The 24,866-nt window shown below is 32.8% G+C and overlaps 1 protein-coding gene across 1 annotated transcript in view; it reads right to left on the bottom strand.

Moving 5' to 3' along the window:
• Nucleotides 1-24,866, bottom strand: part of LOC136024967 (uncharacterized) — a 90,083-nt gene that overhangs the window by 54,987 nt on the left and 10,230 nt on the right. Inside the window, exons 3-5 of the mRNA XM_065700572.1 lie at nucleotides 18,782-18,950; nucleotides 11,472-11,647; nucleotides 3,326-3,494 (exon numbers count right to left, since the gene is read on the bottom strand). Coding sequence (XP_065556644.1) covers nucleotides 3,326-3,494; nucleotides 11,472-11,647; nucleotides 18,782-18,950 — 514 coding nt within the window. The remainder of the gene's footprint in view (nucleotides 1-3,325; nucleotides 3,495-11,471; nucleotides 11,648-18,781; nucleotides 18,951-24,866) is intronic.

Genomic DNA, 24,866 nt, shown 5'->3' with positions numbered 1-24,866 from the left:
ACTTAAAAAAACAGAAATTTTTACGTATACAATGGGGTTTGTCTCCTCGTCAATACCTCGCTCTTTACCTAAAAGTACTTTCATTAATTTCAAAAGAGTTAATTATTCTAATTAAACGGCCTTTGTGATTCAGGGGCCATTCTTAAAGAAATAAAACAGAATTCAAACTTTAGCGTAAAGAGCGAGGTATTGACGAAAGGAAAACCCCTCATATTACGTATTTGAGGAAGTCCCCCCCCACTCGTCAATACCTCACTCTTTAGGCTAAAGTTAGAATTTAGTTAAATAATGGCCGATATAAGCAATAATTTGTTAGTGTTGTTTTCTGGCCAATCTTAGCATTTAATTTTATCTTAAGCAGCTTCATAACTATGATTTTATGTGACAATAAACTTGTATTAGTGTGTGTCTTCGGCTTGTTGTTGTTATTAGATAAAAGAACTAGGTTTTTTTTCCAACTGAAAGCAAGGATTACAAACAAAACGGAAAAACAACATAAATTATTTCGTATATCCTTTGAATATCTTTTCTTTCATTCATTTCAGTCATTCGAGAATTGCTCAACTTGTGACTTTCCTTTTCATGAAAATAGTATTGACCTGTATGGCCGTTTTGTTACTATGCCTTACAAAAATACTTCCGAAAATATCGCTAATTTAAGTTACGAGGGAAAATCTTTCCAGGGAGATATTTCTCGTGGGGGAAAGGATTTATCCATGGAGGGAGAGCTGGATTTCCCGACATTATTTAAAACACGACCAGCAATTAAATAGAAAACAAGCTTTTCAACTGAAAGTAAGAAGCAATATTAAAACTAGAAAACAAACAGAAAATATTACATATATGAGGGGGTTTGCCTCTCCTAAATAGTTTGCTCTTACGCTAAAGTTTCTTTTTTAACTTTTAAACGAGATTATTCTTCTAAAAAGCCTTTGTGATTCATGAGTCATTCTCAAACAGCTGGAAAAAAATATTAATACTTGAACAAAAAGTTAAAATAATGCGCAAATTCCATTTTAATTATTCATATACGGTGGGTTAAATTTAAAATATAATTTGAGTCAATTTTAATTGGTTCTAACAGGCTAATAAAATCAGAGGGTAGAACTCATTGCTTTCTTTCTTCGGCCCAGAACTAACTTTGTAAAGTAACAGAAATTAGAACAAGAAGAAAAAGGTATTGGAAAGGGATTTGATTCCCATCTACGTCTTCTTATAGTAACACAAGAACAAAAGCGAAGGCAATCTTAACTCTGAAAGTCACTCAATTTGTACTGAATTAATTAAGAAACATGATCAAATTAATGGTCCAACTTAAGCTTTGGTGTCATATTTGTGATGGCCTCTTTAAAAAAAGAGACTTGGTTTTCCCTTAGATTAACAGGAGAAAATTTGGAACAGATTCATCTGAGTTTTCAGACATCTTTAAAAATAACTTAGGTTTGTGTTTTTCACAAGTTTTCCCATACCCATTTTTACAAAGATGGTTTTATAGGAGCCGACTGGGAGCACTCGCCCCGGCCGCAGAAATCTTAGCAGCGTGAATTTGAAATAAATAATCTATCATTTATAATCATTTTGAAGTTTTTAAAATTTGATCTTTATTAAATATAGTAGAGGTCGTAGTTTATGGTAAGTTAGCTCCTTACTGTAATACTTATATAATAATACTTAACACTTGCTGTAGGTATAAGCAAACTGAAGAAACCTGAACTGCCACTGTTTTCCCCTGAAAATTCTCAATAATAAAAATTCTCAAGCTACGCTCCTGTTTCTCTGTCTTGTTCTGAAGAGGTGTCTAGCTTCTTGAAAACTAAAAGTGGGGCAGGACCTCCTTCCCCTCCTTAATTAAATTGTTCGTCGATCATTATCATAGATTTCTAACTTATAGTTAGTACGTAGATTAATTTAACCTAATTTTTATTCATAGAATACAAAAAAAAAACAAAAACAATAATATACTCCTTTTAAATTCCAATCTATTGTTCCTTTTGGTACATCCAGTACCAGCACTGATGTATCACTGGTCTGATCCTCCAGGATATACAAGAATGACGGTAAACCCCAAATACTCTCTTTCCAACCCTCAAAGGGTATGGGGGATATCGTAGAAAATACTCACGATTATTGACCAACTTATGAAATCCAACACCACATTTTGTCAACTCAAAAACTACGGAGGTACCGCAGCTTACATACCAATCACAGCTATCTTGTCCATGAGATCTTTGGTACACAGCTTTGAACTTGGCACCTCCTCCAAGCCTGTGCTCCGACTTGTATATCGCACTACAACACCATAGGTGGGAATACAGTTATGAAAACTCCTATCTTGCCCATGAGAAGCTTGAATGGTTTTGTAGAATATTTGCCAGTTTCCTGTCTCCAGCCACTAGCATCGCTACCGCGCACTGTGTACCAAAAATAAATCGAGTTTTCATAACTGTATTGGTATCTGAGCTGTAGGAGGTACAGGTTAAAGACCAGAGACGAACTCCAGGGATAAACTAAAAGAAAAAGATATGTCTACAAAAGAAATTGACTAGTGTGAACCTGCGCAGACTTTAGCCAATCAGCAAATGAAACTTCTAACCAAATTTACAGTGAAATTTACAGCTAAGAATCAATGGGCCAGGATTCAATTCAGACGAATCACACAGAATATTAATATGGAGCCAAATTTTTTTCTTTTGTAGAATCAGTACATTTGAGCTGTCTTTGAAACTATGCTAACCCTCAAGAGAGAATTTGAAACGTAAATAAAATTAACTTGGAAGGGGCTAAACTTGAGCCATTATTAGTTATATGAATTTCAAGATTATTGAACGGCTATCAATTTCCTATTTGTATTTCAGTCATAAATTTCAAAATCTATGACAGAAATGTATCCGAGAAGCTTTCGATAATAACCAACTATCAACAAGAGGCTATGTTAGGCCTACTCTTAATAGGGCTTGAGTGAAATCCAGCTTATCCTGGGGTTCCATAGGGAGGTGCTTAGACACAAATTCTATAATGCGTACTTATTTCTGTGAAAAATAATTGCGTTTTGGATGGCTTGCACTTTCACAAAAAGTAGAAAGAAGCACTGACAAATATAAAACCTCCATTATTGATATTCTAACACACTCAACCCTCCTCAAAAACAAGTAAAAAAATCTCTTCAGGTAAAAGTGACCCCCAAAAGAATATTTTTGTTCTTATTTCTAACTCTATTTGCCGTAACAATAACAAACCAGCCTATGATTAAGCCAGAATTTGAAAGGGGTCACCACTATCCTGGCCTGGACAAAATAAAAACTACATAAAAAACATAAAAACTTACGTTCCAGAATAATGCTGATAGGATGTGGAAGTTTGTTGATTAACATAAATGGTGCTATCTCGTGAGCTCTCTGATGGTCGTTGGCCCCCCTTTATTTGGGCCTTGTGGACCCTGACTTCATCTTCAACCCTTTTCTTTTGCTGTTTTGACATTTGCCCAAATTTCATGGCTAAAAGTAGAATATAGTATTTTAATACTTCAAGATCTCAAGAATTTTGGAATGTGAGTCTTCTGAACTATTTTTCTTTTCCAAGTATATTTGTATATAGAAATAATCCAACATGGAGATACCTGCAAATAATTAATCGTATCCAGCTAAAAAAAATTGTGCTTGAATGCTTGAGGAGAGCAGAACATATTTCTGAACACTTCGACTTGGAGGGTCGAAGTTTGTAACTTTTCAGAAAATTAAAGACATGGGTCTGTTTTGAAAATATTTAGCAGCATTTTAGTAATTATTTGTTTGGGTGAAATATAGGCAAATTGTTACCAGTTAAACAGTAAAATTAATTTTAGCCAGGGACAAATATGATAAACATGAATAAGGGGCCAGCTATAATCATATTAAACAAAAAGAATTCATACAACAGTTAGTTTTTCACTTCAATTTTTCTCTAGCTATACATATGCAACCCTGTTTTAGTAAATCTAAAACATAAAATCCAAATTCTTAACAGGGCAATGGAGGGGAAGGATGCTTATGATTTGACTATATCACAGAGTTGAAATTTGAGAGACGGAAAAATTTGGTGTTTCACGGTCTTGACCTTATGTTTAAGTATTGCAAGGAAGAGCCACAGAAAGTTGATGAAACTTAAACCAAAAGTATTCGATTCATTATATCTTTATTGCTTGATCAATAAGTTTTTAGGTGTTACAGGTGATAGAGATGATGAGCCCTTGACGAAAATAATTTCTCCAAAAACAGGTCAGTTTTTTAAGAATGGGAAATCCTTTCGATTTTTAGAGTCAGATATTTCCCAGCCTATTGCAAAAAAAAATGTTTACAAATAGAATATTTCTTATTAGTTATGTATATATTCCACTTCCTAAGTAAAATATTGACATTACCATTAATTTCATCCAATAAAAAAGTATTACAAGGTAACATAGGTACTATTTTCTGAAATATATTTTTTCAAATTTGATAAGATGTCAAAAATAAACATCCTAGTAAAAGAATAGCCTACAAAACTATTCAATTTGATTATCAAACAGTTCGTGGTAACGAACTGTAGTAAGGAGCGACCCGGCTCAATAGTAACCAAAACTCTAAAAAATTGAGTTTTGATATCAATAGCTACATCAAAAGAATCGCATTTTAATGTTGATTTTAAATATATAAGTTTCACCAAGTTTAGTCTTACCCATCAAAAGTTACGAGCCTGAGAAAATTTGCCTTATTTAGGAAAATAGGGGGAAACGCCCCCTAAAAGTCGTAGGATCTTAACGAAAATGACACCATCAGATTCAGCGCATCAGAGAACCCTACTGTAGAAGTTTCATGCTCCTATCTACAAAAATGTGGAATTTTGTATTTTTTGCCAGAAGACAAATCACGGGTGCGTGTTTATTTGTTTGTTTTTTGTTTTTGTTTTTTTTTTCCAGGGGTCATCGTATCGACCAAGTGATCCTATAATGTCGCAAGGGGGCTCATTCTAACGGAAATGAAAATTTCTAGTGCCCTTTTAAGTGACCAAAAAAATTGGAGGGCATCTAGGCCCCCTCCCACGCTCATTTTTTCCCCAAAGTCAACGGATCAAAATTTTGAGATAGCCATTTTGGTCAGCATAGTCGAAAACCATAAGAACTATGTCTTTGGGGATGACTTACTCCCCCAAATCCCTGGGGGAGGGGCTGCAAGTTACAAACTTTGACCAGTGTTTACATATAGTAATGGTTATTGGGAAGTGTACAGACGTTTTCAGGGGGATTTTATTTTGTTTGGGGCTGGGGCTGAGGAGAGGGGGCTATGTTAGAGGATCTTTCCTTGGAGGAATCTGTCATGGAGGAAGAAAAATTCAATGAAAAGGGCGCAGGATTCTCTAGCATTACTATAAGAAAGCAATGAAAAATAAACATGAAAACGTTTTTTCAAATAAAAGGAAGAAGTAGCATTAAAACTTAAAATGAACAGAGATTATGACGCATATGAGGGGTTCTAAAAATACTTTAGCATAAAGATCGAGGTATTTAGGAGGAGATAAATACCTTGCTCTTTATGCTAAAGTATTTTTAGTAATTTCAACTATTTATTCTACGGCCTTTCTGATTCAGGGGTCATTCTTAAAGAATTGGGACAAAACTTACGATTTAGTGTAAAGAGCGAGGTATTAACGACGGTACAAACCCCCTCGTATACATAATAAAAATAAAATGTTATGAAAGTTTGTTACGAAAGTTAATTCTTAAGTAACGTATATTTTTTACTAATTAAAACGTTCGTTAAAAATTAAAAGTTCTAGTTGCCTTTTTAAGTAACCAAAAAATTGGAGGGCAACTAGGCCTCCTTCTCCGCCCCTTATTTCTCAAAATCGTCTGATCAAAACTAAGAGAAAGCCATTTAGCCAAAAAAAGAATTAATATACAAATTTCATTTTAATAATTTATGTGCGGAGAGCCAAAACCAAACATGCATTAATTCAAAAACGTTCAGAAATTAAATAAAAAAAATTATTTTTTTAGCTGAAAGTAAGGAGCGACATTAAAACTTAAAACGAACAGAAATTACTCCGTATATGAAACGGTTTGTCCCCTCCGCAATCCCTCGCTCTTTACGCTAAAGTTTGACTCTTTGCCACAATTCTACTTTTTAAAAAAATTAAAAGCTTTAGCGTAAAGAGCGAGGGATTTTGGAGGGGACAATCCATTTCATATACGGAGTAATTTCTGTTCGTTTTAAGTTTTAATGTCGCTCCTTACTTTCAGCTAAAAAAATTAGTTTTTTTTATTTAATTCTTATTGCGACACACAATCGACGCGTTGATTGACAATCCAGATTGTTTTTCTTTATGTTATGGGATTGTGAAAAGATTGGCAAGCTTTACAAGCTAAATGTAAAAAACATAATTTTTTTTCAAATATTGCCTTATTTTAATTTACCTGATCCCCCACCCTTTCCCATACAAAAATCAGAACTTGTGTGTTTTGGGACGTATCTGAGAAATTGCCATTAAAAATCAAAGATTAAATTAGACATAAAAATTAGGATTTGTTTTATAAAAACATATCCTGCCTTCTAGAGTAACATAAAATAAACAAGTTTTTAACAAATCCAAGTGCTAAGATCCATCTCTCTACTCTGATCATATTTTTTGCTTAATCAACATGCTAATATCTCAACTCACAGCCAAGCAGATCGTTGGGTAGAACTAACAAAAAAATGTTCTAAAAAAATGCCCAACAAGTAAGAATAGAGTACTTGGATATTCATAGAAGTCATTTTTTGTCAACCACCAGAGCCCTGGGAAAAGGGTAGTGAGTCATTGTATGATGTTTGGCTTTTACTTTTAAAAAGGATAGGGTATTTAGGTGTACCTTTCAGAGAATGTTGAGGGGAATTTTGAACTAGATCAAAATACTTTATGTGTATATGTGTTGTCAAAAGGGTGTAACTCAGGAATGACTGAGTTTATTAATTTTGTACTTTTAGGGAACAAAGAGGGAGACTGCTGCAACTACCACCGCTTCTACTGCTACCACTACTACTTTTACTACCACCACTAAAATTACTACTTGTGTAGTTAGTACTGTGTATTTTGAAATAACACATCTTAAAAAGCGTTTAATGAAAGTTGAACTAAATCAAAACATGCTAACTTCATAAAAATACCTAATATGGGCATATCGACAATAATAATGGAATGGCTTACTGCATCAAGAGGAAACTTCTTGGATATTATGAGTTGGATGTTGAACTGGCAAAGAGTCAACAAGTACCTGCCACTACTGCTTTTAATACTGATACAACTAATTATCCTACTACTACCACTACTACTATGATTCTAGTACAATTCAGAATACGCGGATGAATGTGACAATTTGACAGAATATTGAGGGGGAATTTGAACTAAATCAAAATGTACTATATGTATTCTGGATCGTCAAAAGGGTAAATCCCAAAAACAGATATGGGTATCAATGTGAAGATGACTTGACAAAAAGGTGATCCGTGATTGCCAATGTTGAAACTACTGCCACACTATTAATGCTAGTACTACCACTACTCCAACTAAAATTAGATTATTTAGATCAAAAGAGCATCAAAAGGGGTTCAAAAGCGTGAACCCCTGAACATGAGCAATGTTTTTGGAACGACTTACCTTATCAAGGTAAATTGTCCGCGGTATGATGAGGGGAATGTTCAACGGACCAATAGGCAACATGTACATGCTAGTGCTCGTATTAATACAGCTGGTTTTACTGTTACTACTACTACTGCTATTGCAACACTAATATTACTACTATTTCTCATAATACCACCACACCTGCTGTTATAATAATGCTATGTGCAAATTATAATCGTAATTTGTGCTTTACGGAAAAAGTAAGTGAATGTGCATAGTTAGTTTATTATATCTATGACGATATTTATACCTTAAATTTTTATTAACTTTCAACCTACTAAAGTTAAAAAATTCGAAATTTAAAATGTAATTTGTTTTGAGTAAGGAACAAAACATATCCTGGTCTTGAGCAGACATGAGGGTTTTCAGCCCAACTCATGTTAATTTCTGCTGCTTTTGAGTTTTACTCTGCTATTTGTGACGATTTCCTTTCGTTTTTGGTTCCATTTATTTATTGATGGCTTTTTATGGTAGTTTTATCCTTGGTAGATTATTCGATTTTATTTCTGCTCATTTTTGGTTTAATAGTTCTTTAATAAGTTCTTTACTTTTCTTTGAATACCTTATTTTGAGGAAATTATTTTAAATTATTTTTATTTGATGCTCATTCAGACCTTACGATTTTTCACTAGTGAATTTCTAAACACTGATGAATTTTCAGTGACAGCCCTGATCAAGTGTAACATAATGCCTTTTTTATCTTCCAACATTGGAAATAAAAAATGACCCCTTTGTTTCTCACTGGAAATAGTGAGAAAAACTTTATTGGTACCAGAGCCCATTTCTCTCTTTGTTCCCGCTTGAAGAATAAAAGGCTTTTAACGGGACTTATCTGTCATCTCTTCAATATGCAAGCCTAGAATTTTGCTCATTTTAATACAAAGCCAGATTTAAAGTTTGCTCAAATAGAGTGGCTAACTAAAAGAGTTAAATATGGTTGCACTGTTGAAAAAAAAAAAAACAATCTACACCATCTAATGTTTGGCATCACTTGTCATTTTTTAATAATAAACTGAAATTAGTCCCCTTAAATGCTAAACCAATTTTACAAACCAAAATTTGTTACGTTACATTTGCGTTATTATTAGACTGAAAAATATACCAAGAAACGTCAAAACTAGATGAGATGAGTTGTTTAGGGGGTTACCGGAGCTAGTCACTTCCACAGGTCAACCATACTCTATGGAATGTCCTTAAAGAAAATGAATAAATTGACAAGTTTTTTAGCTGAAAGTAAGGAGCTACATTAAAACTTAAAACGAATTGAAATTGTTCTGTACATAAAAGGAGCTGTCCCTTCATCAAAGCTCCGCTCTTTACGCTAAAGTTTTTTTATTGTTTTGAAAAATACAGTCGTGAGAAAGAATCAAACTTTAAAGTAAAGAGCGAGGTGTTGAGGGGGGACAGCCCCTTTCATATACGGAATGATTTCTATTCGTTTTGTTTTAATGTCGCTGCTTTCTTTCAGTTAGATAAACTAGTTTTTGTTTTATTTAATTTCTGAATGTTTTTGAATTAATAGGGGTTTTGATTTTGCCCCACTTTATATGAATAATTAAACAAATTCGCATACTAATTATACTTTTTTTGGCTAAATGGACTTTCAGAAGACGATTTTCAGAAAAAAGGGGTGGAGGAGAGGGCCTAGGCTGCTCATAAGCCAACTAGAACTTTTAATTTTATTTATGAATGTTTTTATTAGTAATAAATATACGTAACTTACGAATTAATTTACATAACGAAGTTTTATATTCGTATATTTTAATTAAGTGTATGAGGGGGCTCAACACCTCGTCAATACCTCGCTCTTTACGCGAAAGTTCCAATTCTGTTCAAATTCTTTAAGAATAAGCCCTGAATCCCAAAGGCTGTTTAATTAGAAAAATGAACTATTTTTAAAAGTTAAAACAAAAACTTCCGGGTAAGACTGAGCAATTGTGGAGAGGCGATCCCTCTCAAATATGTATTATTTTCTGTTTGCATTAAATTTATTACTGCGTATTAAGCTGTTTTAGATAAAATTAAATGATGATGTCTAGCCGAAAAATGACACAAACAAATTATTGTTAATATCGGCCATTATTAAACAAAATTTGAACTTTAGCGTAAAGAGCGAGGTATTGACAAGGGAACGAACTCCTCATATAAGTAATTTAGGAGGTTAGCCCCCTCTTCAATACCTCACTCTTTATGCTGAAGTTCTAATTTTGTTCCAATTCTTCAAAAATTATCCCTGAATCATAAAGGCCATTTAATTGGAATAAATAGCTCTTTTAAAATTAATAATAATACTTTAGCATAAATTACGAGGTACTGAGGAGGGGACAAACCCCCAAATATACGTAATAATTTCCATTGGTTTTAAGTTTTAATGTTGTTCCTTACTTTTAGTTGAAAAAAATTATTTCTTTATTGAATTTCTGATTGCTTTTTTTAACAATCAGATTAAGTCGTCAACAATTATGTCGTCCTCAAAAAAAGTTATTAGATTGCTCGATTATGCTGAACAAAATGAATACCTCAACATTTTAATCCTGTGACTTGGGGGAAAAATGAGCGAGGAAGGACACCTAGATGACCTCTAAAATTTTTGGTCAATTAAAAAGGGCACTAAAACTTTTAAATTCCATTTGAATGAGCCCTCTCGCGATATTCTTGGACCGCTGGGTTGATACGATCATCCTTGGGAAAAAGAAAAAAAACAAACAAATAAACTCGCATCCGTTATCTTTCTTCCGGAACAAATACAAATTCCACATTTTTGCACGTAGGAGTTTGAAACCTGTACAGTAAGGTTCTCTGATACGCTAAATCTCATAGTGTGATTTTATTAAGATATAGGAAATATTCTTAGGCTCGTAACTCTTGATGGGTAATACTAAATGTCATAATTTTTATATATTTAAAAATAGGGAAAAAATCCAATTCTTTTGATGTATGAATTGGCATTAAAATTCCGTTTTTTAGAGTCTCGGTTACTATTAAACGGGGCCGCTCTTTATTAAAAGTTATTACCACAAACTATTTGATTTGTCACGTTTCGTCTTTTCCTGTCGTTTCACAAAGAGAACCTCAAGAGGTACTCTTAAATAGATTAAATGCTCAGAATTAATATACCGACGTCGCTTACAAGGTGTTTATTAATGAAAACTGACCATAAAATTTCTATAATAAAATTGTACCCGCAATCATAATTTTACCTACAGTTTAATTGGAATATTAAAGCAATTTTTAGCATTTAATTAAAAAATAATTCTAATAAACTCGTGAAATTAAATTACAACTAAACTAATCATCAAAATGATATTAAAAAAAGCCATATTTTTAATTTCTTTGAGCTCCTATAAAACTACCAAAACCCCTGCCAGTCATTAAAATTTTTTACTCTTATATAATAGCTGGAATTGAAATTTTACTAACAACTTCATTGGAATTTTAGATCAAATTTTAGTGTTTGATTAAAATTAAATTACACTAAAAAAAATAAATAAAATCAAATTATGTTACTTAGATATATTTAAAGTATTTTAAAAACAACATGTAATTACGTATGACAAGCAAGAAAAGAAAAGAAAACATAATAACTGAAATAACGAGGATAATATCAGCGAGTATACAGACGAAAAGTGAAAAGGACAACTGACCCGTTTTTCTACTGACAACTACTGACTCGTTTTTCATTAAAAGTGCTGTTAGGTGTTCTTTATTTAAGCTGAAAAAAATATTTTTGCAAGAAAATATTTACAAAACATTACCAGTATCTATTTACATCATATTAGGATATATGTACAAGTACTTACCAGAGGCTTTAGAAGGCATCACCGGTACATCAGGCATCGCTGTAGCTGAAGGCATTATCTTATTTTCAAACAAGGTTGTATTGTCCACACAATCAGCGCTTCCAACTTCATAACTCCCGTAGCTATTGTAAGGGCAGGTTGAATAGGGACTGATATTCCCACCAACATAGCTAAAACTAAATAAGACAATAAATTAATAAAAATCAAGTTTAAGGTATTTTTTATTATTTAAAATATGGGCACCGGTTCACAAAAACATGGGGAAAAGGAGGGGGCAGGAATTTTTTCAAAAGAGACTGGAAAAAAGAGAAATCTTTTTCTGGATAAGAAAGAGACTACTAGAAGACCACTGGGAAAGATGTAACCGACAGATTTAATTGGTCGTCGGACGTGATCCCCAAGTCCCTTGGTTCCACGCCTAGCTCCCTAAGAAACCAAGTAAGTCAATAGCCCCGGTATCGATATCCCTGCCATATATCTCAAATTTGAACCACCGTCTATGTCAAATTTGAGACCAGCTGTTTCAATGTGGATCCAGCGCTAGGGTCCTGGTTTTACTCGTGAAAATGAAGTTTTCATTGGCTGCCTGTGACGCTTTAACAAAAGACTGATGGTACCACAGTCCTTTTAAATTAGATTACGCTAATGGGAAAACTCTCTAAATAGTAAAATTATGTTATGCGACTACATTCATCCAATTAAAGACAATTACATGCCACCGCAATGTTTTCACTTTTCTTTTCAAACAATCTGTAAAACTTCGGCAATTTCCAGTAAGAAATCGATTTATGGGTCTCAGGATTGGGTAGAATTTTTAGTAAGAACATTTTTTGTTTTGTATTATGTTTTTGAAGGTGTTCGACTGATTTGCAAATAAAGTACCACATTCTAAACGTTCAGAGAGCAGATCTACAGGAGCCAGATCCGATTCCAGAAAGAAAAACGAGATCTCGTCAGTCAATTTTGTCAAACTTGAAAAAGAGAAACAACTGAAAGCTAAAAAAATGTAAAGTGGATTTGATTTTGAAAATAAATGTAATCGCATTTTATTCAGACTTTAAAGCTGTTTAATTAAACAAAAATGTCTAAAAGATCAAAAACAGAAAATTAATCATACATGTGCCAACAAGTTCAAATTGTGCTGTCTCTAGTGCTGGGCGATATTCGGTATTGATATTGATATATCTATATGTCGAACTGAACATCAATATCGAATATCGAGACACAAATATCAATATTGAAAACGATATTTGGAAATGTTTGAATATTTTTGGCTTTTTCTTTGCTTCCCCGGGAATTTCAGGCGAAGAAAAAAAAATTCAAAATAGAAAAATGCTCACTATGGTCGAGAAGGAGAAAATGATGTATTCAATCCTGTGACCATGCTGTTTTATAATATCATGCATAGCTGTATCCATAAGATGACATAGCCTGTTCTCAAAATCAAACTATGTTTAGGGAGGGTTGATCCTCAAATGCTGCTGAGCACCCTTGAAATGCTTGGTCAGATAAAGTGTCTTGCAGGCTTATAGGACTTGGTTGGATTACACCCGACGATTGTCACATACCTTAATGCACGATTGATGAGAACATATACTACCCATGACAATCTTCCCCAAGCTGAGGGTAAGTTAGCAAGGGGAATGGATTTGGCTCTGCTGGCTCCTGCAGCTATATCAACAAATGCAAGTGTGGCGACAGTTTCTGTGATTCAGCCACAAAAAAAAGCCAGTTTTGTTTGTATCACGTGACAAAGTTTCAGCAGCCAATGCAAGGCATGCTTCGCCTTTAACCGAATCTGTCAGGGCTTTGAAGGTAATCAATAAGGAATAGTCAGTTCCAAGTAAAACTGATACGCAGCATATTTCTACGTCTGGCTCCCAAAGAAACCTAACCTAACCTAAATCAGTAGTCCCCAGTATCGATGTCGAATTGAAAATGTCTCACAAATGGTCGAGAAGAAGAAAATAATGTATTCAGTCGTCTAATCATGCTGTCGTGTATGATGTTCTATAGCATCATACATAGCTGTGTCCATAAGTTGGCATAGTCTGTTCTCAAAATGGAACTATATTTAGGGAGGGTGGATCCTGAAATGTTGCTGAGGACCCCCGAAATGCTTGGCCAGATAAAGTGTCTTGCAGGCTTATAGGTCTTTGTTTGATTATGTTTGACAATTGACAGATAACTTAATGCACGATTGATGATAATGTATACTTCCACTGACAATCTTCACCAATTTGAGGGTAAAATAAGGATTTGGCTTTGGTAACTCCTGGAGCTATATCAACAAATGGAAGTTTGTTGACAGTCCCTGTGACTCAGCCACCACAAAATTAAGCCAGTTTGAAGGGCTCATGTGAAAAAGTTTCAGCAGCCAATGCAAGAGGTGTTTCGCCAGCAGCCAAATCTGTAACGGCTCTGAAGATAATTAATAAGAAGTCATTAGTTCTAAGCAAAACTGATTCGCTCAAGTCGTTGAAGTCTCATAAATACGTATACGAGGTTGGCATGAAATTAATGTCCATATCCTACACCAATCTCCCTTCTGAGTGTGTTTTCCGAAGCTGATCAGTTAATCAAGCAACCTCTAAAAATTAAATTTTGATAACAATAGACGCATCAAAAGAATCGGGTTTTATGCTGATTATATATATATATATATATATATATATATATATATATATATATATATCTATATATATAAAAATAAGTTGTCTGTCTGTGGATGTGTGGATGTGTCAGGTGACGTCACCTGAAAAATTTGGATCAGGTGACGTCAAAACTGAAAAAACTAAAAAAGGCAAAAACTACAAAAAAAACTAAAAACTAATAAAAAAAATAAAAAAGCTAAAAAACTAAAAAAACTAAAAAAAGGCAAAAACTACAAAAAAAACTAAAAACTAATAAAAAAAATAAAAAAGCTAAAAAACTAAAAAAACTAAAAAAACTAAAAAAAAGGTAAAAAAGAAAAAAACTAAAAACTAAAAAAAACTAAAAAAAAGGGAAAAAACTGAAAAAAACTAAAATAAAAAAAACTAAAAAAAAAAAAAAAAACTGAAAAAACTAAAAAAAGGCAAAAACTAAAAAACTAAAAAAAAACTAAAAACTAAAAAAAAGGCAAAAACTAAAAAAAAAACTAAAAACTAATAAAAAAAGTAAAAAAGCTAAAAAACTAAAAAAACTAAAAAAAACTAAAAAAAGGTAAAAAACTAAAAAATAAAAAATAAAAAAAAACTAAAAAAAAGGAAAAAACTGAAAAATAAGCTAAAATAAAGGTAAAAACCAATAAAAAACTAAAAAGAAAAAAAGGAAAAAACTAAAAAAAATTTTCATCTAAAAAACTAAAAAAAACTAAAAAAGGTAAAAACTAAAAGAACTAAAAAAGAAAAAAATAAATGACGAAACTCGAAGAGAAAGCGACCAGGACAAAAGGAATGTTCGATTAGCAATCAACAAAGCACCGGGAAGCACCGGGACACAGGGAGTATGAATGACGACCAGGACATAAGTAAAAAAAAAAATTAACAAAACTAAAAAGAAGTTAAAAACTACAAAAAAACTAAAAAGAAAAAAAAACTAAAAACTAATAAAAAAACTAAAAAATCTAAAAATCTAAATAAACTAAAAAAGAAAAAAAAAGGAAAAAAATAAAGGAGAAAAACAAAACTAAAAAACGAATGTATATACAGACCGGTACACCGGGATACAAATGACGACCGGGACACAGGGAATATAAATGACGACCGGGACACAGGGACACAACTACAACGGGGACACCGGGGGAAACAGGGGGATATAAATGACGACCGGGACAAAAAAACTAAAAAGAAAAAAAAACTAAAAACTAATAAAAAAACTAAAAAATCTAAAAATCTAAATAAGCTAAAAAAGAAAAAAAAAGGAAAAAAATAAAGGAGAAAAACAAAACTAAAAAACGAATGGGGGATGTAAATGACGACCGGGACACCGGGACAGGGAATGGTCGATTAGCAATCACCATCAACAAAGCTCAAGGGCAATCATTAGAATCATGAGGTATAGATCTGAATACAGATTGTTTTCCCATGGACCATTATATGTTGCATGTTCAAGAGTCGGTAAACCTGACAATCTATTTATATGCAAAGACAATGGGACAGCAAAGAATGTTGTATATTCGCAAGTTTTACGTAGTTAAAACCATATATATATATATATATATATATATATATATATATATATATATATATATATATATATATATATATATCTATCTATATTCACAGGTGGGACATAGGGACACAACTACAATGGCGCGTAACTATTATGGCGCGTAACGACTTACGCGCGCGGGGGGGCTTGGGGGGGGGCGCGAAGCGCCCCCACCAACTAGGTGTTGGGGTGGCGCGAAGCGCCACCCCAACAGCTAGTATATATATATATATATATATATATATATATATATATATATATATATATATAATATATATATATATATATATATATATATATATATATATATATATATATATATATATAAATATTCATTAAGTTTACCGTATCCATCATAAGCTACGAGGTTCGAAAACTCTGTGTGGTTTTCGAGAAAGAAGGAGGCAGGGGTTACTTAAAAAAAAGTAAAAGAACCTTCATGAAAATCACACTATCAGATTCGGAATATCAGGAAACCCTAGCTCTCTGATATTAAGCCGAGTTGTTGCTTCTTGTTGTTGTGTTGTTTTTTTTGTTTTGTTTTTTTTTTTTTTACCAGGATGATCTTACTGAACTGATTATCCTAGAAGATCGGGAGCGGTTTTGTTTGTTTACCTATTGTTTCCATGTAGAGTTTCTTAATTGGAAGTAAACGGACATTTTTCGGAACGGAGGACTTTCATGTGGGGGGGAGCAAACTTTACAACGAGGAATTCGCTAGGATTTCTGCAAGAAATTTTTTTTCTTGCAAGTAAGTCAAACAAGAGTGTTTGACTTACTTTGTTTATGCCAATGCAATTTTAAATATGGAGAATTTTTTCAAAGGGGTTGAAATTGTCGAGGGGGGCCTTTTGGTGTGGAGTATCACATGGCAAAGAACAAAAGCATCTTTCCTTTCTGTTGTTTCCAGAATACTGTTAGAAAATTGGGAATTTTTTTCCTGGAGTCTGGTCAATTAACCAGCCTGGATAATGGTTACTTATTAAAATTTCTTTCAATAATAATTCCCCCTCAATGAATTTCGGAGAACAAATTCTTGACAGATTTTTACTTGGCAAGGATAACTGGAGAAGAACGACAAAAGTCTATTATTGTTAACTTCAAATCCAGACTGTAGATGTCTTGTAAATTAAAAATCCAGACTGTATATGTGTTTGAAATATCCAGTTAAAAATTTTATATCTGTTCACCATCGATTAAAAGGTTTCATCTCTAATTTGAACTGTTATATTTTCGTCATGCAAAGGCAGTGTGGTCTTCGAAGTTATCAAAGGAACTTTTCAAGGAGTAATATCCGTCAGGGGATTTTCTACGGAGAAGAGAGGGAGATTTCCCACTGGTATTATTTGAGGGGGAGTCGACAGCGGGAGGGGAATTCCCCCCACCGAATAATTTGAAAGAAATACTATTTAGTAACTTTAAAACTGTTACTAAATTTCAGTTCCAACTTGGTTCTTTACTTTGAACAGGTAACTTTTTAAATTAATGCTTTCTCATTTTTAATGCAAAAAAAACGCGAAAAATATAGGTCCATTGCACTTCCCAATATGTTCCACATTAAATTGAAGAGGCCAGAACCACCCTTGCTTTCCCCTGAAGGATAATAACCTTAAAAACTAAAAGTGGGCCAGGACTTCTTCCCTTCCTTAGTTAAATTGTGCTTCGGTCATTATCATGGAGTTCTAACTTATTGTTAATAAGTACATTAATATAACCTCATTTTTATTCATCGACTACAACAACAGAAAAGCATAATATTCTCTTTTTAAATTCCCATCTATTTTTCTTTCTAGTACGACTTTGTTTCATTTCATGACTTGAAGAAATAAACGATTTTTTAGCCAATTGGTAGATTGGCTAATCAATCGGTAGATAATATTGCTATGTTGGCAGAGTCTATGTTAATGTTAACAACCTAGTGCCAGCAGCGCACATAGCACAACACAACCAGTGCCAGAACTAATGTGACTAGTGTAGGCATCACGGCAAACGGTCTCTCATGGACCATTTGGCCAAAGGTAACACAGGTCTAATCCTCCAGTGTATATATATATATATATATATATATATATATATATATATATATATATATATATATATATATATATATATATATATATATATATATATATATATATATAAGAATAACGGTAAACCCCAAGTACTCTTTTTCCAACCTTCAAAGGGTCTGGGGAAAATGAATAGCAATGGTAGAAAATACTTACGATTATTGACCAACTTATGAAATCCAAAACTATATTTTGTCAACTCAAAAACTACGGAAGTACAGACCAGAGACGAACTTTAAGAATAAACGAAATAAAAAAGTTATGTCTACAAAAGAGATTGACCAGTGTGATCCAGCAAAAACTCTTGCCACTCAGGAAATGAAACTTCTAAATAAATTTATAGCATAAATAAACTAAGAATCGATAGGCCAGAATTCAATTCAGACGAATCACACAGAATATTAACACGAAGCCAAATTACTTTCTTTTGTAGAATCAGTACATTTGAGCTATCTTTGAAACTATGGTAACATTCAAACGTAAATAAAATTAACTTGGAATGGGCTAAACTTGTCGCTATTATTAGTTATACGAATTTCAAGATTATTCAACGGTTATCAATTTCGTGTTTGTATTTCAGATATAAATATCAAAATTTATGACACAGATGTATCCGAGAAGCTTTCAATGATAACCAACAGTCTACAGGAGGTTATGATACTCCTAAAATGGCTGTGATGAGATCCAGCTTTTCCTTGGGTTCATAGGGAGGTGCTTAGACACAAATTCTATAATACTTGCTCCTTTTTTTTAATGATTGCATTTTGAATGGCTTGCACTTTCACAAGAAGATGAAGGAAGCACTGACAAATATAAAACTTCCTTTATTGATGTTTCAACACACTCCACCCTCCTCAAAAACAAGTTGAAAAATCTCGTCGGGCAAAAGCAACCCCAAAGAAGATTTTTTTTTGTTTCTAACTCTTTTTACTGTAACAGTAATAAATAAACTATGATTACGCTGGGATTTGAAGGTAAGACGGAGGAGGAGTCACCAGTATCCTGGCCTGGACAGAATAAAACTGTGTAGAAAAACATAAAACTTACGTTCCAGTAAAATGTTGATAGGATGTAGAAGGTTGTTGATTATCATAAATGGTGCCATCTCGTGAGCTCTCCAATGGTCGTTGGTTCCCCCTTATTTGGGCCTGGTGGACCCTGACTTCATCTTCAACCCTTCTCTTTTGCTGTTTTGACATTCGCCCAAATTTCATGGCTAAAAGTAGAATATAGTATTTTAATACTTCAAGATCTCAAGAATTTTGGAATGTGAGTCTTCTGGACTATTTTCCCTTTACAAGTGTATTAGTATATAGAAATAATCAAACATGGAGATACCTGAAAATCGTATCCAGCTAAAAAATTGTGTTTAAATGCTTGAGGAGAGCATAATATATTTCGGAACACTTTGACTTGGAGGGTCGAAGATTTTAACTATTACTTTTGAGAAAATTGAAGACAAGGGTTTTATTTTGAAAATATTTAGCAACATTTTAGTAATTATTTGCTTGAATGAAATATAGGCAAATTGTTACCAGTTTAACTGTAAAATTAATTTTAGCCAGGGCCAAAGACGATAAACATGAATCATTGGTCAGCTATTGTCATAATAAACAAAAAAGAGTTTACACACAAGTTGGTTTTTGTTTCGATTTTTTTTTCTATCTATACATAGGCACCCTGTTTTAGTAAATCTAAAACATAAAATCCAAATTCTTAACAAGAAAATGGGAGGGAAGGATGCTGTGTGATTTGACAATATAACAGAGCTGAAATTTGAGAGACCAAAAAATTTGGTATTTCACGGTCTTGACTTTATGTTTAAGTGTTGCAAGGAAGAGCCAAAGAAAGTTTATGAAACTTAAAACCAAAAGAATTCGATCCAGTATATCTTTATTGTTCGATCAATAAGTCTTTAGGTGTTATCAACAGTTTGTGGTAACGAACTGTAGCTAGGAGTGACCCGGCTCAATAGTAATCGAAACTCTAAAAACTAGAATTTTAATGCTGATTTTAAACATATAAGTTTTATTAACTTTTAATTTTATTTACTAGGACCAGTAGTTTGATACGATCACCCCTGGGGAAAAAGCAAAAAAAACAAAAGAATAAACAAATAAAGCGCATCCGTGATCTGTCTTGTGGCGAAAAATGCAAAATTCCACATTTTTGTACATAGGAGCTTCAAACGTCTACTGTTGGGTTTTTTGATACACTGAATCTGATGGTGTGATTTTCGTTAAAATTTTATGACTTTTAAGGGATGTTTCTCCCTATTTTCTAAAATCTGACAAATATTCTCAGGCTCGTAAATTTCGATGGGTAAGTCTAAACTTAACGAAACTTATATGTTAATTCAATGGTAATTTAATGGTAATTTCTCTGATTGGTCCAAAAAACCCACGAGTTCTGATTTTGTATGGTAAAGGGTGGGGGATCAGATAAATTAGTATAAGGCAATATGCTGAAGAAAATTGAACTTCCAAATAAAATGCTAATTGGTATATTTACCATTTTTTTCAAATATTGCGCGATGTTCAGTTTCCTTCTGATATTCTGTGGCGATATTTTTTTTACATTTAGCCTGTAAAACTTGTCAAAATACCACAATATAAAGAAATACAATATGGATTGTCGTTCAGAACGTCGATAGTTTGTCGCAATAAGAATAATCAAATTGAATAGTTTTGTAGGCTATTCTTTTACTAGGATTTTGATTTTTTTATATCTCATCAAATTTGAAAAAATATATTTCATAAAATAGTACCTTTTATAAGATTGTAATATTTTTTTTTCATGAGAACGAAAATTTTTATTAAAAAAAAATTAATGTCAATATTTTTCTTTCGTGGTTGCTTATATGCCTAACTAATAAGAATAATTCCAGTTTTAATCATATTTTTTAAATAAATAGTTGAAATTTACGAAGTTGCTTTAGTGTAAAGAGCGAGGTATTAGGAGGAGGTGAACCCCTCATATACATAATAATTTCTGTTTGACTCAAGTTTTAATGCTGCTCCTTATTTCCTTTTCTGGATGTCGTTCTTTCAAAAAAATGAAAAATAGTCTGAATTTTTAGATTTACAGAAAACCTACTAACAACAATAGATTTTTGTCGTTTTTCTCCGGTCATGCTCGCCAAGTAAAAATTGGTTTAATTATATCCTTACTTGAGTGCATTTTCAGAATTTGTTCTCCAAATTCATTGAGGAGGAATCATTGTTGTTAAATGAGATTTTAATAAGTAACCATTATTTGGGTAGGTTGATTGACTAGACTTTTTCGAAAGGAAGGAAAAAATTTCTAGAATTTTCTGACGATATCCTGGAAACAACAGAAAAGAAAGATAATATTGTTCTCTAACACATGTTCCAGGTTTGAGTGAAAAAAAGAATTTTACAAAATAATGGCTTAGCTTTAGGAGGTAGTAATACTTTGGCTAGTTTTTTTTAAATTCTGAAAAGGATCGGACTTCCGTAGAACAACAAAGAGGGATTTATAAAATCCCATGTACTTGTGGAAGCTCTAATGTGGGATGTACTAACCAGAATTTAAAAATGAGATTGCTACAACATCATAATTCTATTTCATCGTCTTTAAAGCAAAATACCAAACCTGAAGATTTCACGTCAGCCCTCTCGGAACATATCTTTAATTTTTATTAACTTATTAACTTTAAATTTTATTAACTTAATTTTATTAACTAGATTAAACATCCAAGAGTAAATTAGAGAAAAATAAACTAGTTATAAATTCTTTTCTTTAAAAAATCCTGCCTTTTAGAAGTAACTCAATAAGCAAGTTTTTTGACAAATTCAAGTGCTAAGGTTCTTCTCTCTACTCTGATCATATTTGTTGCTTAATCAAACTGCCAAGATCTCAACTCTTAAGTTGAGATCCCTCCAGTCTTCAAAGTAACTTACGTATATTTTTACTAATAAATTGTTCGTCAAAAACTAAGGCCACTCCCCCGCTCCATTTTTCTCAGAATTTTCCGATCAAAACTATGAGAAATCCATTTAGCCACAAAAATAAATTAATATGCAATTTCGGTTTTAATTATTCATGTGCGGAAAGCCAAAATCAAAACATACCTTAATTTAAAAAGTTCAAAATTAAATAAAAACAAGTTTTTTTTAACCGAAAGTAAGGAGCAATACTAAGGCTTAAAAGGATACTAAGGCTTAAATTACTCCATATGTGAAAGAAGCTGTTCCCTCCTCAACGCCTCACTCTTTACGCTAAATTTTTTTACCGTTTTAAAACTCAACACGTCGCTCTTTACGCCAAAGTTTTTCATTGTTATAAAAATTAAATTTGAGAGAAAAAATCAAACTTTAGCGTAAAGAGCGGGTCGTTGAGGAGGGAACAGCCCCTTTCACATATGGAGTAATTTCTCTTCGTTTTAAGTTTTAGTATCGCTCCTTACTTTCAGTTAAATTTTTTTTTATTTAATAGCTGGTAGAGATGAGGAGCCCTTGACGCATACGGTTTCCCCAAAAACAGTTCATTTTTCTAGAACAGCAAATCCTTTTATTCTTATTTACCGTTTTAAAACTAGAGTTGAGAGAAAAAGTCAAACTTTAGCGTAAAGAGCGGGGCGTTGAGGAGGGAACAGCCCCTTTCACATATGGAGTAATTTCTCTTCGTTTTAAGTTTTAGTATCGCTCCTTACTTTCAGTTAAAAAAGTTGTTTTTTTTTTATTTAATAGCTGGTAGAGATGAGAAGCCCTTGACGCATACAGTTTCTCCAAAAACAGTTCATTTTTCTAGAACAGTAAATCCTTTACATTTTTACAGTCCCATATTTCTGAGTCTATTTAAAAAAAATGTATAATTACAACGGGTGCAGAAACCTCTTGCTTACTTTAAATTTGAAATTGAAGTTCCATTTCAATATATCGAAATTATAAATCCACTAAATCAATCAGCAAACCATACTTGTCCGGCTAATTTCTAAGTTCTTTTATGTACACCCCTCTCCCAAGCATGTGTAGATATAGTCTAATTAGGTTGGTGATTGAACCTTTTTAGTGAGAAGGATGTGTGCATAAATATTTCTCGTGGAAGGCTCTAAAATAAAATATAAGAAATATGATAATCAAACAGTTCGTGGTAACGAACTGTAGTAAGGAGCAACCCAGCTCAAAAGTAACCAAAACTCTAAAAACAGATTTTGATACCAATAGTTACGTCAAGAAATTGTATTTTTATACTGATTTGAAATATATAAGTTTTATCAAGGACATATTGTGCATGTACTAATCCCTTTAATGTATGTTTCTTGTATACCATACAAGGACAAGACCTTTGCTGATTCTCCTCTATCAACAGAAACAAAAATTTACTCATAATCTATATAACTGAGGAATAATGGTCACTGATAACTCAGACACATCTCAGTTATCAAACAGTTCGTAGCAACGAACTGTAGTAAGAAGCAACCAAAACTCTAAGTAACCAAATAACCCATAGTAAGCTCAATAGTAGCCAAAACTCTAAGAAATGGTGATACCAATAGGTACACCAAGAGAATTGCATTTTCACCCTGATTTTAAATATATAAGTTTTATCAAGTTTAGTTTATAGGGAAAATGTACCTTATTTTAGAAAATTGGGGAAAACACCTTATACAAGCCATAGAATCTTAACAGAAATCACACCATCAGATTCAGCATATCAGGAACCCTCCTGTAGAAGCATCAGGGTCTTATCTACAAAAATGTGGAATTTCATAGTCTTTGTCAGAAGAACAGATCGTGGATGTGTGTGTGTGTGTTTTTTTCCAGGGGTAACTTTATCAACGCAGTGATCCTAGAATATCATTCAAATGGAAATTAAAAGTTTTAGTACTATTTTAAGTGACCAAAATAATTGGAGGGTACCTAGGCCCCCTGCCATGCTCATTTTCCCCTAAGTCACCAAATTAAAACTTTAAAAAGCATTATTTTAAAAAATACAATGAAAAAATAAATATGAAAAAAAAATTTCTTTAAAGCTACGTAGGTATATTATAATACTTAGATCAAACAGCTCGTGATAACGAACTGTAGTAAGGAGCGACCCGGCTCAATAGTAACCAAAACTCCGAAAAATAGAATTTTGATATCAATAGCTTCATCAAAATTTTAATGCTGATTTTAAACATATAAGTTTAATCATGTTTAGTCTTTAGTATACCCCCTTTAATATACGAAACAATTTCTGTTCGTTTTAAGTTTTGATGTCGCTTCTTACGTTCCGTTAAAAAGGCTTTTTTTATTTAATTCTGGTTGAAGTTAACTAAGAGTAATGAAGAAAAAGTAGGAATGCCTTACTTATGGAATAATGGTCTTTGTTCTAGTGATATACCAACATATACAGAAAGCCAAGTACAATTTATATTAGAGAGTCAAGAAATTCAGCATTGGCAAGGGCTAGTTTTATATTTTACAACTCTACGACATTGTAAACAGGCAAAGTCTAGTTTTGGAGAGGGGGTTTATTTTAAATTCAATTTATCAGCCATGATTCTACGTCGTTGGATTCAGCTTAGGGCGAATTGTCTTCCAGAACAGGCAAAAAACATTTGACAAAAAAAATAATGGTTGGTCCTGATAAGCGGTATGTTTGTCCCTTTTGTAAAGATGAGGTTGAAGGCTTGGATTATTTTCTCCAGAAATGTCCGGTGCTCTTGGATTTACGGGGAATTTGTTTGCATGGGATTAATTTGATGCTCCCGGGTATTCTGCAAAATAGTAATCCAACCGCAATGTTTCGAGTGGGAGTGTATATAGATAAATCCTTAATAAGAAGAAAAAGTTTTATATGATTAATTTCTTTTGTTGTTAAATTGGGCATTTTTGCGTTGTTTTCTGTTTTTGTGTGGGTTTGTAATTCACACCGTTGTTTAATTTCCTTACTTTTTGTTATTTATTTTTGTGTGTACATGGCCCATGGGCTTTTGAAATACACTTATCTATCCATCTATCTATACGTAATAAGAAGATACAAATATAAAAGTTCGTTACGTTAGCTATGTATATTTCTAACTAATAAAACCGTCCATTAAAAAAATTAACTTTCTAGTTGCCTTTTTAAGTAACCAAGAAATATACGAAGTAATTTCTGTTCGTTTTAAGTTTTAATGTCG

This window comes from Artemia franciscana, chromosome 3 (genome assembly GCF_032884065.1).
Source record: "Artemia franciscana chromosome 3, ASM3288406v1, whole genome shotgun sequence".
Lineage (NCBI taxonomy): Eukaryota > Metazoa > Arthropoda > Branchiopoda > Anostraca > Artemiidae > Artemia > Artemia franciscana.
This window is presented reverse-complemented; position numbering and strand designations above follow the sequence as displayed.